Source organism: Chiloscyllium punctatum, chromosome 37, assembly GCF_047496795.1.
Source record: "Chiloscyllium punctatum isolate Juve2018m chromosome 37, sChiPun1.3, whole genome shotgun sequence".
Classification (NCBI taxonomy): domain Eukaryota; kingdom Metazoa; phylum Chordata; class Chondrichthyes; order Orectolobiformes; family Hemiscylliidae; genus Chiloscyllium; species Chiloscyllium punctatum.
The window spans coordinates 711,492-724,252 of record NC_092775.1 but is presented as its reverse complement, the minus strand read 5'-3'; the positions used below and the strand labels follow the sequence as shown (position 1 = coordinate 724,252).

The window sequence follows — 12,761 nt, the reverse complement described above, 5'->3', positions numbered from 1 at the left end:
CCTTGACAAGTACGATTAAGGAGAATCCAAAAGGTATTTTATATATATATTACAAGCATGGGGGTAACCAGGGAAAGGTGAGACCCATTTAAGGAGCCAGAAGAAATGGGAGAGGACCTTAAATGAGGCTTCGTTCAATATTCACTAAGGAAAAAGACATGAGCTTGTGGTACGTTTAGAGGTGTTTGCTGATACTCTGGGCATGTTAATATTAAGGTGATGATGGTGTTGGACGTCTTGAAAGACAAGCCCCCAGGGCCCCAAGCGATATATCTTAGGATACTGAAGGAGGCAAGGGACAGGCCTTGATAGAGATCTTCGTAGCCTCTTTTGCCACAGGTGAGGTCCCAGAAGTCTAGAGACTAGACAAGGTTGCTTCTTTGTTCAAGGAGGGCAACAGGGATAATCAGGATGGTGCACCTCACATCGGTGACAGGAAAATTATTAGGCATAGGTTTAAAGTGAGAAGTTTAAAGAAAATCCATGAGGAAAGCGGTTTTTCAAAAAAAAAAGGCAGGAGGTGCCAGACACGCACTGCAAGCAGAGACGATTGAAGCAGATACGATAGTAATGTTTAAGTGGACTTATGATGTGGAGGAGCCAGTGTTGAACTGGGGTGAACAAAGTTAAAAATCACAACACCAGGTTATAATCCAACGGGTTTATTTGGGAGCACTACTCCTTTGGGTGGTTGTGGCGTAGGACCATAACAATTTATAGCTATAAATGCTGTGTCTTATGATCCTATTCCACAACCACCTGAAGAAGGAGCAGTGCTCCGAAAGCTAGTGCTTCCAAATAAACCTGTTGGATTATAACCTGGCACTGTGAGATTTTTAATTAAGTGGATCTAGACAGAGACATGAACAAGCAGAGATTACAGGGATGCAGACCACATGCAGGCAGATGGGATTATCTTAGAATGGCATCATGGTAGGCATGGACATGGTGGATCGAAGGGCCTGTTCCTGTGCTGTGCTGCTGTATATTCCATGAGACAGGAGATAGGAAAATATAGGTCAGTCAGCCTGATCTCAGTCATTGCGAAGATTCGAGAGTCCATTAAGGCAGAGATTGGGGAGTACTTGGAAGTGCTCAGTAAATTGGGCTGAGTAGGCACAGCTTTGTCAAGGGGAGGTTATATCTGACAATTCTCTTAAGAGTTTTTCAAGTGGTAATGAATAAGTTTGGCAAAAAAAGCAGAGCCAGTAGACATGATCTATTTGGATTTCCAGAAGGCCTTTGACAAGATGTTGCACAGCAGGCTGCTCAATAAGAGCCCATGGTTTTATAGGCAAGTTATGGGGCACAGACAGAAGATTAGCTGACTGGCAGAAAGCAGGTAATGGGGTTACAAAAGGGGGGTCTTTTTCAGGATGGCAGCCAGTGACTAGTGGCAGTCCGCAGGGGTCTTGGGACCACAGCTATTCACGTTATACATTAACAATCTGAATGAAGGAACAGGAGACATTATAAACTGAGCAAAGATCATGGAGGGTCAGGTAGTGTTGAGGAGGCAGTTTGGCTACAGAAGGATTTGGAAAGGGTAAAAAAGTGGGAAAGCAGCAGCAGATGGAACAGAATGAGAGAAACTGTGAGGTTATGCACTTTGGTCAGAAGAAGAGTCACAGACTATATTCTAAATAGGGAAAGACTTCAGAAATGTCCTAGATTACGATTCGCCTAATGTTAGCATGCAGGTTCAATTGGCAGTTAGAAAGGCAAATGCAATGTTAGCATTCATTTCAGGAGGGATAGAATACAAGAGCAGAGATATACTACTAAGGTAGTATAAGGTTCTGGTCAGACTGCAATTGGAATATTGAGAGCACTTTTCGAAGAAAGGATGTGATACTGCAGGGTCCCAGAGCAGATTACAAGAATGATCCCCTTGGATAAAGGGCTTGTCATGAGTTGTCATTGAGGACTCTGGGTCTCTATTCAATGGCTTTTAGAAGGATGAGGGGGATCTCAAAGAAGCTTACAGAATACTGAGAGGCCTGGATAGAGTGGAAGTGAAAAAGATATTTCCATTAGTAGGAGAGATGAGGACCCAAGGGCACAGCGTGAAAGTGAAGGAACCACACTTGAGAACTGAGATGTGGAGGAATTTCTTTAGCAAGATATGGTGAATCGGTAGAACATTGTCACAGAAGGCTGCGGAGGCAAAGTCATTAAGTGCATTTAAGACAGAGGTAGATTAGTATTTGGTCAATAAGGGGATCAAGGGAGAATGGATTGAGAAACATGTCAGCCATTATCAAATGGTGGAGCAAACTTGATGCGTCAAATGTCCTAATTCTGCTTCTGGATCTTATGGTTTTACATTGCCTGTTGATAGCTGTTATTAGATCTTAGGTGTCTGTACCACATCTTCAAAAGTACCCCAAACAAAAACAAACTGCTGGCAAAACTCAGGTCTGGCAGCATCTGTGGGAAGAAAGCAGAGTTAATATTGAGTCCAATGACTCTTCATTAGAGCACCGATGTGGTACTTCATCAAAACTACCACATTGGCTATGTAACAGTTTGGGGAACACATTATGAAAGAGGTGATATAATTAGTTAATAAATAGTGTTAAGTCATTGCTAAATGATACAGATGTGACATGAAGAAAAGTTTTCATGCAATGGTTGGCTAGGAACTGGAGCTCATAATTGAGTGGTAGCATTCAAAATGGAATGCAATAAATACTGGAAGGTTTAAGTAGTGCATTTCTATTTCTCTGTACTTTTGATGGTGGATTAATGTGACCGATTCAAAACCAATAACTGAAAGAAACTGTCATTGGTGGGTTCAGTTAACAGTTGGCTGGATGGCTGTTTTGCAAAGCAGAATGAGACCATTGTGGTAACTGGCTGACTTTATCACAAAGGACCCTCCTTCTCAACAGCTCCCCTCATCGGAGGCTTAATAGCTCCCAGGTTAAACTACTTCTGTCTCTCTCTAATGACAGCACAGCCCTACGGTCCGATAGGGCTATGGTAACTTTACCTTAACATCAGACTGTGACACTAAACAATTTATGTGTCAATTCTGAGATGTCAAAGAACCCAGAAGAACTGAGTTCAGAGAAGAATATTACAAAATCTGACCAAATTCTCACTTACACAAATACACGTGTTGTATAATATGCTTAGGCAATCCTTTATCAAGTCTTCATTCACTGTAAGACAAAAATTACATTTAGCAAACCCCATTTCTATTTAACTTTTAACATCTGACTATTTTAAAATGCTTTAGTTTGCAAAACCAAGAAGTTGGAAAACATTTAACTTTTTTGTTACTGAAAGCTGTGCCTTTTTAAACAGCTTGAACCAGTCAGTCAATATAGCTACTCCATTAAAATAGTAATAAAAGGGAAGGGAAAGCAACAATCCTTAACCCAATTCCAGCATTCACAAAGAAATAAAAGTCAAAATATTATAAATTTTAAAAACCTAGAACTGAAGATCAGACTTCATGCCTGCGTTGTCATTTAATTAGATGAGTAATGAGTGCTAATGAGTACCTCAACACCATTTACCTGGCTATCCTCTAAATTCCTGACAACCATACCCAACACCCCTCTCAACATTTACAATTGCCCCCATCAGCCACAATTTTAAGGGGAAGGATTTGCAAAACTAAAAGTTTCTTAATGTCAGTACTGAACAGTGCAGCTCTAATGTTATGCTCTTGTGCTTCACTAAGGAAACAGTTTTTCCTTTACTAACTTGCATCCCTTTACTGATTTAAACACTGAGAAACTCATCAGTCTGCTCTGCCAGTGAGATCATGACTGAGCTGATGACCTTCAACTCCATTTCTTGCCATTTCAAAACCAGGTTTTTCCCTTCAGCTTCAGAGACTGATACAAAAGAAAAGTGCCAAATAACATTCATATTATGTAAACGTTAGGTAATGTCTACATCCAACAAATGAGATTCCAACCATTGGCGCTTCACATTCAACTCCATTACCATCATCAAATCCTCCACTGTCAACAAGGGGTGATCAAAAAATTAACTACACTACCTGACTGAAGCCTGCTGAACAAGTACAGAGCACAAGCCACAGATGTAATGGAATACACTTCACTTGCCTGGATGAGTGCAGATCTTATAGTACAAGGCACTCAAAAGCATCCATGACAACGCAGCGCATTTGTTGGGACCCCATTTAATACCTTCAATATTTGCACTGTGGCAGCATCTACAGAATGCATTGCAACAAATCCCCAAGGCTCCTCTGATATCACCTTTGAAACCTAAAAAGGACAACAGCAGCTAATACATGGGAATATCACTTGCAAGGTCATCTACCTCACACAACCTTGACTTTGAAATATACCATTTGTTCATTGTGTTGCTGGTCAAAATTCTAGAAGTCACTTCTAATAGGGGTGGACCTACATCATGATTACAAAAGCAGTTCAAGGGCAACAATCCAGAGTTCTAAGGGAGACAGCTGAAGAGATAGTGGAGGAGCTAGTGGTGATCTTTCAGGAATAACTAGAATCAGGGAGGCTCCCAGAGGACTGGAAATTTGCGAACATGATATTCCCGTTTAAAACAGGAGTCCCATTGTGAAGGATGAGATTTCTGAATACTTGGAAGTGTAGATAAAATAGGGTAACATCAGCAAGGGGAGACCATGCCTGACAAAGTTGATAGAATTCGTTGTCATAGTAACAAGCAGGTTAGACCAAGGGGAGCCAGTGGATGTTATCTGCTTAAACTTCAAGAAGGTCTTTGACAAGGTGCCACACTGGAGGTTACGGAGTAAGATAAGGGCCCATGGTGTTCAGAGAGTGGGAATAAAATGGTCCTTCTCAGGATGGCAGCCGACTGTGTTCATTGGGTACCCAATCTTTTTGAATAGACGGCAAAGGTGATTTTTCTCTGCTCTACGTAGTTCCTCTGATATCAGGGTTCTTAGCAGAGGCAGTAGTGCAGAGACTTGAACAAACAACTCTGCCAACTATCCAACCCAAACTTTGGGTCTGCTACATGGATGGCACCTTTGTCATCACTAAATGAAACAAGTTAGAGGAAACCTTCCAGACCATCAATAATACCTTAACTGGCATAAAATTCACTAAAGAAAGACGAAAACAACAACAAACTGCCATTCCTAGATATCACAGTAGAGCAAACAGCCAATGGGGAACTTCAAACCAGCATCTACAAGAAAATACCACATACGGACCAAATATTGAACTACAGAAGCAATCATCCCAACACCCACAAAGAAAGCTGCATCAGAACATTATTTCAATGAGCCAACACTGTAGCACAGATGAACTACACAGAGCAGAGAAAAATCATCTATACCATGTATTCAAAAAGAATGGGTACCCAATGAACACAGTCATAGAACACAGAACATTACAACGCAGTACAGGCCCTTCGGCCCTCGATGTTGCACCGACCTGTCATACCAATCTGAAGCCCATCTAACCTACACTATTCCATGTACGTCCACATGCCTGTCCAATGATGACTTAAATGTACTTGAAGTTGGCAAATCTACTACCGTTGCAGGCAAAACATTCCATACCCTTACTACTCTGAGTAAAGAAACTACCTCTGACATCTGTCCTACATCTATTACTCCTCAATTTAAAGCTATGCCCCCTCGTGCTCGCCGTCACCATTCTTGGAAAAAGGCTCTCCCTGTCCACCCCATCCAACCCTCTGATTATCTTATGTCTCTATTAAATCACCTCTCAACCTTCTTCTCTCCAAGGAAAACAGCCTCAAGTCCTTCAGCCTTTCATCATAAGATCTTCCCTCCATACCAGTAAATCTCCTCTGCACCAAAGCTTCCACATCCTTCTTATAATGCGGTGACCAGAACTATACACAATACTCCAAGTGCGGCCACACCAGAGTTTTGTGCAGCTGCAGCATAACTTGATCCCTCTATTAATAAAAGCTAAAATACTGTATGCCTTCTTAACAACCCTGTCAACCTGGGTGGCAACTTTCAAGGATCTGTGTACCTGGACACCGAGATCTCTCTGCTCATTTACACTACCAAGAATCTTACCATTAGCCTCGTACTTTGTATTCCGGTTACTCCGACCAAAGTGAACCACCTCACACTTGTCTGCATTAAACTCCATTTGCCATCTCTCAGCCCAGCTCTGCAGCTTATCAATGTCTGTAACCTACAACATCCTTCATCAACTATCCACAACTCCACCGACCTTAGTGTCGTCTGCAAATTTACTAACCCACCCTTCTACGCCCTCATCCAGGTAGTTTATAAAAATGACGAACACCACTGGTAACTGGACTCAAGAATGAACATTTCCCATCAACCACCACCCTCTGTCTTCTTTCAGCAAGCCAATTACTGATCCAAACTGCTAAACCTCCCACAATCCCATTCCTCCATATTTTGTATAATAGCCTATTGTGGGGAACCTTATTGAACGCCTTGCTGGAATCCATACACACCACATCAACCAGTTTACTCTCATCTACCTGTTTGGTCACCTTCTCAAAGAACTCCATAAAGGTTTGTGAGGCACAAACTACCCTTCACAAACCCATGCTGACTATCCCTAATCAAATTATTATTTTCTACATGATTATAAATCCTCTCTCTTATAACCTTTTCCAACACTTTACCAACAACTAAAGTAAGGCTCACTGGTCTATATTTACCTGGGGTGTCTCTACTCCCCTTCTTGAACAGGGGAATCACATTTGCTGTCCTCCAGTCTTCTGGCACTATTCCTGTAGACAATGACGACTTAAAGATCTATGCCAAAGGCTCGGCAATCTCCTCCCTGGCTTCCCAGAGGATCCTAGGATAAATCCCATCCGGCCCAGGGGACTTATATATTTTCACACTCTGCAGGATTTCTAATACCTCCTCTTTGCGAACCTCAATCACACCTAGTAGCCTGTATCTCAGTAATCTCCTCGACAACACTGTCGTTTTCTAGAGGGAATACTGTTGAAAAATATTCATTTAGTGCTTCCCCTATCTCCTCTGACTCCACACACAACTTCCCACTACTATCCTTGATTGGCCCTAATCTTACTCTCGTCATTCTTTTATTCCTTAAATACCTATAGAAAGCCTTAGGGTTTACCCTGATCCTATCCGCCAACAACTTCTCATGTCTCCTCCTGGCACTTCTGAGCTCTCTCTTTAGGTCTTTCCTGGCTATCTTGAAACCCTAAAGCGCCCTAACTGAGCCTTCACATCTCATCTTAACATATGCCTTCTTCTTCCTCTTGACCAGAGATTCCACTTCCTTCGTAAACCACGGCTCCCGCGCTCCATAGCTTCCTCCCTGCCTGACAGGTACATACTTATCTAGGACACACAGTAGCTTTTCCTTGAATAAGCTCCACATTTCTAATATGCCTATCCCCTGCAGTTTCCTTCTCCATCCTATGCTTCCTAAATCTTGCCTAATCGCATCGTAATTGCCTTTCCCCCAGCTGTAGCTCTTGCCCAGTGGTGTACACCTATCCCTTTCTATCACTAAAGTAAACCTAACAGAATTGTGATCGCTATCACCAAAGTGCTCACCTACTTCCAAGTCTAACAGTTGGCTGGGCTCATTACCCAGTACCAAATCTAATGCGGCTTCGCCCCTTATTGGTCTGTCTACATACTGTGTCAGGAAGCCCTCTTGCACACACTGGACAAAAACTGACCCATCTACAGTACTCATACTATAGTGTTCCCAGTCAATATTTGGAAAGGTGAAGTCCCCCATGAGAACTACCCTGTCTCGCTCACTCCTATCGAGAATCATCTTTGCCATCCTTTCCTCTACATCTCCAGAACTATTCGGAGGCCTATAGAAAGCTCCCAACAGGGTGACCTCTCCTTTCCTGTTTCTAACTTCAGCCCATACTACCTCAGTTGACGAGTCCCCAAACATCCTTTCTGCAACTGTAATACTGTCCTTGACCAACAATGCCACACCTCCTCCTCTTTTACCATCTTCTCTGTTCTTACTGAGCAACAAACCCAAACAAGCGGACAAAACAAGTCCAGAAACCCGAGCCACTCTCCCCTACATCAAAGACATCTCAGAAATGACTGCCAGACTACTCCGACCCCTTGGCATCATGGTAGCCCACAAACCCACCAACACACAAACAGCAGCTAATGTACTTGAATGACCCTATACAGACAACAAGCAAAACTAATGTCATTTACAAAATACCATGCAAGGACCTTAACAAACACTACATTGGACAAACAGGCAGAAAACTAGCCACCAGGATACATGAACATCAACTAGCCACAAAAAGATATGACCCTCTCTCACTAGTATCCTCACATACAGATGAGGAAGGACACCACTTCGACTGGGACAACACATCCATCCTAGGACAAGCCAAACAAAGAAATGCACGAGAATTCCTAGAAACATGGCATTCCAACCGGAAATATCAACAAACACGTTGAGTTAGACCCCATCTACCACCTTCTGAGAAAAGGAACAGGAAGTGACTTCACCACAGGAAATACCGTCACCAACCCAAGGAAACCCAAACATATAAATAGAAAGCAGGAATTTTCAGCATTGTTTCGCCTGAGGCGCACTGAAGATGTTACCTAGTAGGGTAACAAGATGTCTGGAAATTAACCTTGTAGCTCAGCAAGCAAATCTACATCCAGCAAGCAAGGGTCGGAGGGGCAAGTATTCAACAGCTAAGCAGCATCTGAATGAACACTTAAAATGCCAAGGCACAGCAGGCTATGGACTAGATAAATGGGATTAGTGCAACTTGTTGGCCAAAAGGCCTGTTTCTATGCTGTACGACTGGTGTACTAACATCAGAATCCTACTAAGTTGGCACTAGGCGGAGCTCTTCACGTAGATAAGAGAATATTAGCAACTAGAATGCTAAGCATCTGATTTATACACCTGACCAAAACCTCGAAAGAATCTAAAAGGACAATACAGGGTAAATGCCGGAAAGATATTCCCAGCGATCCTGAAACCCTGAAGCAGGTGTCACAATTTAAGGATAAGAGCTTGGCCGTTTTGGAATAAGACTAGGAGAAACTTCTCCCAGAAAATGGTGACCATATGGATTTCTCTGCCGCAGAAAGTGATTGAAGTCAAAATATTGACTGGTTTCAAGGAATTAGATATGGTTCTTAGGACTAAAGGGATCAAGAGGCATGGAGCAGTATACAGTACTGAATTAGATGATCAGTCATAATAATATTGAATGGTAGAATGGGCTTGAAGGATCAGATTAGCTTCTGCTCCTACTTTACATACAAGTCACACCTGGCACAAAGGAAGATTGTGGTGGTTGGAGGTCAGTCATCACAGCGCCAAGAATCTCTGCAGGAGTCCCTTATGGCAGTATCCTTGCCCCAACATCTTCAGCTGCTTCATCAATGACCTTTCATTATGAGAAGGACAAAAATACGGATGTTCGGTGATGACTGCACAACGTTCAGGCATTTGCTATTCCTCAGTGTGAAGCAATCCATACCCAAATGCAGCAAGACCTGGACACTATCCCTACTTAGATGAAAGCGGCAAGGAATATTCATGCCACACAAATACCAGACAAAGATCAAGGGAGAATCAAACCATCTCCACTTGACATTCAATTGTAACACCATCACTGAATCTCTCACTATCACCTTATCATTGACAAGAAACTGACTGGATGAGTTCTACAATTACTGCAGCTACAAAAGCGGTCACAGGTTCGGAATCTTGCCGTGGCTAGCTTGTCTCCTGACTCCCCAAAGCCTGCCCACCATCTATAAGGCACAACTCAGGTGCGTGATGGAATACTCACCAGGATGAGTGCAGCTCCAACAATACTCAAACAGCTGGATACCAACCACAAAGTACTCTTCTTTCTTGGAATCACAAACATAATTCTTAATCCACCATTATTCAATAGCAGCAATCTAGCGGCATAACAGACTTTTATCAAGGCTCTTAAGACAACACCTTCCAAACCCATGACCCACTACAATCTCGAAGGAGAATTGCAGTGAATAAATGGGAACACCACCTCCAAATTCCACCATTAAGCCACAGAGCATCCAGACTTGGAAATTATATATGGTTCATTCAGTGTTGCTGAATCAAAACTCTTGAACTTCTTTCCTATTATATTTTGAGTGTATCTACACCAAATGGGCTGCAGAGGCAGATCACCACCTTCTCAAGGACAACTAGGGATGGACTATAAATTCTGGTCCAGCCAGAAGCACCCACATCCTGAGTTAGGGAGTCATCAACAATAGCTGCTTATTTAAATAGTTTTCAAAGTCCAGGTGTGACGCACATGTTACACATAAAATGTCTTAATATTGAACTCACTTTTCTGCTTCTTTTTCTGTGGTGCAAGTGTTGGCCGCATAAGGATTTCAACTAAAAGCTGTAAAGCAGTTAAAAAAAAAGGACATATCAAATTATAGATACTTTAAAAAATTACTCACTGGTTTAGAAGGAAAAACATACTTAGCAAATATGGGCTAAGGCAGACTTCGTTATATTCATTACTCGTGCAGAATCTTGTATTGCTTAGCCAAAGCCGCTATATAAAAACCAACTCAGAAGCTGCTGCATTCAATCAGCGCCCACGCCTCCAACTGTTGGCAACAATGCACACCTGACAAATTTCACCCCCACCCAAGCCCCTGGCACTAAGTAAGCCCCAGTCAATACAGTAGAAGTTAAAATCACCTGCCTCAACAACCCTTTGAGGAGGGAAATGGTTGTGTTTCAAATTTGACTGTTTTTTAAGCAAGTGACCAAGATGGTTTTTTTGGGGGGGGGGTAGAGAAGAGACAATAGTTGCTGTCTATATGGACTTTAGCCAGGCTTTGACACGGTCCCACATGGAAGGTTTTTACAAAAAGGCGAAGTCACATGGGATCAACATGAGCTGGTAAGATGGATGGATACAGAACATGTTTAGTCATAGAAGACAGTAGTGGTGGATGGGTGGTTTTGTCGCTGGAGATCTATGAACAATGGTGCTCCACAGCGATCAGCGCTGGGAGTCCTGTTGTTTAAGCACAGCAGGTCAGGCAGCATCTGAGAAGCAGGAAAATCAACATTTCGGGCAGGAGCCCTTCATTGGGAATGACATTCCCAATGACCTCCAGCATATGCAATCCTCACTTTCATCCTGTTGTTTATAATATATAACTTATCTGGAGGAGACTTAGGTGGCCAGATTAATAAGGTGGACAATTCAAAGATTGGGGGGAGCAGTATATAGTTTGGCTGGAGACTTGGGCGGAGAAATGGCAGATGGTGTTTAATCCAGACAGATGCCAGGTAAAGCATTTTGGAAGATCTGAAGCAGGAGGGAAGCATAGTGAATGATAGAACTCTTAGTAACATCCACAGACACAGGAATCTAGGCATACAGGTCTAGAGTTCCTTGAAAAGGGACACAAATAGATATGGTGGTGAACTGTAGGACATAGTAGCGATAAATCACGCTGCAGTTGTAGACAATTTCAGGTCAGCTATATTTGGAATATTACTCAGCTATACAGCATGGAAACAGATCCTTCGATCCAACTCGTCTGTGCCAACCAGATATCCTAAATTAATCTACTCCCATTTGGCAGACATCCCTTGAGCCCTCCTATTCATATACCCATCCAGATGCCTTTTAAATGTAGTTGTGCCAGCCACCACCAGTTCCTCTGGCTCATTCCACGCATGCACCACCCTCTGAAAAAGTTGCTCCTGAGGTCCCTTTTAAATTAGATTACTAGATTAGATTACTTACAATGTGGAAACAGGCCCTTCAGCCCAACAAGTCCACACCGACCCGAAGCGCAACCCACCCAGACCCATTCCCCTACATTTACCTCTTCACCTAACACTACGGGCAATTTAACATGGCCAATTCACCTAACCTGCACATTTTTGTATTGTGGGAGGAAACCGAAGCACCCGGACGAAACCCACGCAGACACAGGGAGAATGTGCAAACTCCACACAGTCGCCAGAGGCAGGAATTGAACCCGGGTCTCTGGCGCTGTGAGGCAGCAGTGCTAACCACTGTGCCGCCCACAAATCTTTCCTCTCTCACCTTGAACCTATGCCTTCCAGTTTTGGACCGCTATTCCAGGGAAAAGACCTTGTATATTCACCCTATCCATGCCCCTCATGATTTCATAAACTGTATAAGGGCACTCTTCGGCCTGCAATACTCCAGGGAAAATAGCCCCAACCTATTTAGTCTCTCCCTATAGCTCAAAGCCTCCAACCCTGGTAACATCTTTGTAAATCTTTTCTGAACCCTTTCAAGTTTCAGAACATTTCTCCGACAGCAAGGGGACCAGAATTGAACACAGTATTCCAAAGTGGCCTAACCAATGTCCTGTAAGCCTGAACATGACCTAATCCTATACTCAATGCATTGACCAATAAAGACATACCAAATTGCCTTCTTCACTATCCTGTCTTCCTGAAACTCGACTTTCAAGGAACTATGAACCTGCACTCCAAGGTTTCTGTTCAGCACCACTCCCAAGACCTTACCATTAAGTGTACAAGTCCTACCCCTGACTTGCTTTTCCAAAATGCAGCAGCTTACATTTATCTAAATTAAACTCCATGTGCCATTCCTCAGCCCATCTGATCAATGTCTTGTTGTACTGGGGTGACCTTCTTGGCTGTCCACTACAGCACCAATTTTAGTGTCACCCATAAACTTACTAACCATACCTTCTGTGTTTACATTCAAATCATTTATATACATGACAAAAAGCACTGATCCTGTGGTGCACTGCT

At 42.8% G+C, this 12,761-nt stretch overlaps 1 protein-coding gene across 2 annotated transcripts in view; it reads right to left on the bottom strand.

The window, feature by feature from the left end:
• Positions 1–12,761, bottom strand: part of LOC140462789 (short transient receptor potential channel 4-associated protein-like) — a 96,071-nt gene that overhangs the window by 60,677 nt on the left and 22,633 nt on the right. Inside the window, exons 4-6 of one of the 2 annotated variants that reach the window (XM_072556067.1) lie at positions 10,323–10,380; positions 3,112–3,167; positions 2,332–2,430 (exon numbers count right to left, since the gene is read on the bottom strand). In XM_072556067.1, the coding sequence (XP_072412168.1) occupies positions 2,332–2,430; positions 3,112–3,167; positions 10,323–10,380 (213 nt within the window). The remainder of the gene's footprint in view (positions 1–2,331; positions 2,431–3,111; positions 3,168–10,322; positions 10,381–12,761) is intronic. The other variant, XM_072556068.1, reaches the window with a different exon arrangement.